The 2,200-nt window shown below is 39.2% G+C and overlaps 1 protein-coding gene across 1 annotated transcript in view; it reads left to right on the forward strand.

Moving 5' to 3' along the window:
• Positions 1-2,200, forward strand: part of TEX30 (testis expressed 30) — a 4,903-nt gene extending 2,703 nt beyond the window's left edge. The window contains exons 3-4 of the mRNA XM_026850903.1: positions 501-709; positions 1,882-2,200. Coding sequence (XP_026706704.1) covers positions 501-709; positions 1,882-2,055 — 383 coding nt within the window. The 3' untranslated portion in view covers positions 2,056-2,200. The remainder of the gene's footprint in view (positions 1-500; positions 710-1,881) is intronic.

Genomic DNA, 2,200 nt, shown 5'->3' on the forward strand with positions numbered 1-2,200 from the left:
CCTTCCTACTCCTAGGCTGAAGTTTGAGGTGTGCATGAACACTTGCTGGATTTGTTTGGGGAGTAAGAAGCATAGAACTTGGTTTTTAATTTGAGCAGATTAGGGTTGCATGGAAAAAATGATAAAAGATAATAGCATTGCTATCTGGAATTTTAAGGGTCTGAAGCACAGAACCTGTCCCCTTTTCCCCCCTGCCCCCAGGATGGGCTGTTGTTCCTTACGGTATTGCAAAGGATCCCTCTCATTTAATTTTTTTCTTTATTTTTTAAATGGGCAGGGGAAACCGTAATATAACCAGACAAATATTTTAGCACAAAATGTGGAAATTGGGGTTATTTTTTTCATGGAATAGATGAATGAAAGCATCCCTAGCATCTTGTACTACTGGTATGCTGAAATACTCAGTTGCATTGTTTTTAGGAGTTGATTACTCAAACAGAATGTAGGTGAGGTGACAGCAAATACACTTTTTTTTTTTTTTATTTTAACATGGGAGAAAGGCCGTTCCATGGGCTCACGAGCTGCTGCCTCTGTGATACGTCAGCTTAGCCACGATGATGAATATGATGACTTCATTCAAGGTCTAGTATGTTTATCTTACCCATTGCATCGACCAAAACTTCAGTCCAAGCTCCGGGATGAAGATTTATTGTTTATCAGGTGTCCGGTGCTGTTTGTGTCAGGATCAGCAGATGAGATGTGTGAAAAAGTGAGTACCCTTGTAAATCCTGCTGTGAAGGGCAGTATGGAGGAATAAGAACAAGTCTGAGTGGCGTCTGTAGTGGTAAACACAGCTGTGACCTTGTTCTTTCTAAATATATAAATATCTGTCTTCTGATGGAAGCCTTGGGTAGTAAACTTCATTGGAAATAAGGAAGCCTGGAGGTGTTTTCTTTTGCTGCTTAGAACTTCTGGATCATGCTTGATCATCCACTTCAGCAAATTCATCTTTGGGCCACTAAAATACAGCTGATTTAAGTGTTTTTTGATAGGATTGTACAAGTTAAAAGGTGCCTATGGAAGGAGAGTTATTTGCTATTTTGTTTTAACCATTTCACGTTACAGAACACAAACACTGTGCTGGGCTACCATTTTCACATTCGAAACATTTTTATGGCAAATTCTAGCACAGCAGGTCTACCCACAAGTCAGACTTCTGTGGTAAAAAACGATATTCTTGTAGAAATGAAGAACAGGTGTGCAGAGATGAGAATACAGTTTTGTATTGTTTTCTTGCCAAGTTAGGTATCTTTTGTTCTTGAACTGTATAGCTTGATTTTGGGACTGTGTGCAATTGGCTTTTTCCATGCGCGGACAGTTTCTAAGGAGTCGTAATGCTTTTGTGAGGAGTTGTCACCAAAGTAAGTCAGGCTAGCAACCAGCAGATCCTTGTTCAGTGCCCTCTTAATGGGGAAACCGTTGAGACTTTCTCAGCTGGGTCTTAGATCTGTTTGCTGAGAAAGCTGAATGGAGTCAAAGACAGTCTCTAGGGAATTATATTGCTACTCTGCCATGGTAGACAAATCTGACTTAAGAAGTTCTGTCATTTTATTGCTAGTACTACCCTCTGGCAGTAAAAGTGAATTTCTTCATCAGTGTGGGGAAGGACCCTGCACAGGGTTGTGACCTTTGCAGTTTTTGAAGTTTGAATTTTCTGCTATTCTGTGTTTGAGCGAGGGTAAACCTTTGAGCATATTCCATTACTGAGTGTAGTATCATCACATCTTTCCTAGCAAGGTGTTTTTATTGTGATCACAGATCCATTTTGGTTTTAAGAGCTTCTTATTCCGTGTTGCACAGGCTGAGTAAGAGACATCTAGGAGTTGCACAGTTTTTATCAGCTGATTCTCTTTAACTTTTTCATTTTTATTTTCTCTGTAGCGATTGCTAGAAGGTGTGGCAAGCAAAATGAAAGCACCTAAAAAAATCCACTGGATTGATAAAGCAAACCATGGGCTGGCAGTCAAAGGACGAACAACAGACGATGTCATGGAAGAAATAAACGCTCAAGTTTTGTCTTGGTTTAGAGAGAATATTGAACTGGAGCACAAATGATTGCAGTGTTTTAAAGCAGTGTCTTCATTTAGCTTTTCCTAAATGTGGCAAATTAAGAGTTTGTTATTTCTGAGAGGCATATCTTTTAAAATAGGAATTTTCAGAGGTCTAAGTGTAAGTGCAAATAAAACTTTTTTGTATGAAT

The sequence above is a fragment of the Athene cunicularia genome (assembly GCF_003259725.1).
Source record: "Athene cunicularia isolate RWA chromosome 1 unlocalized genomic scaffold, athCun1 chr1_part1, whole genome shotgun sequence".
NCBI lineage: Eukaryota > Metazoa > Chordata > Aves > Strigiformes > Strigidae > Athene > Athene cunicularia.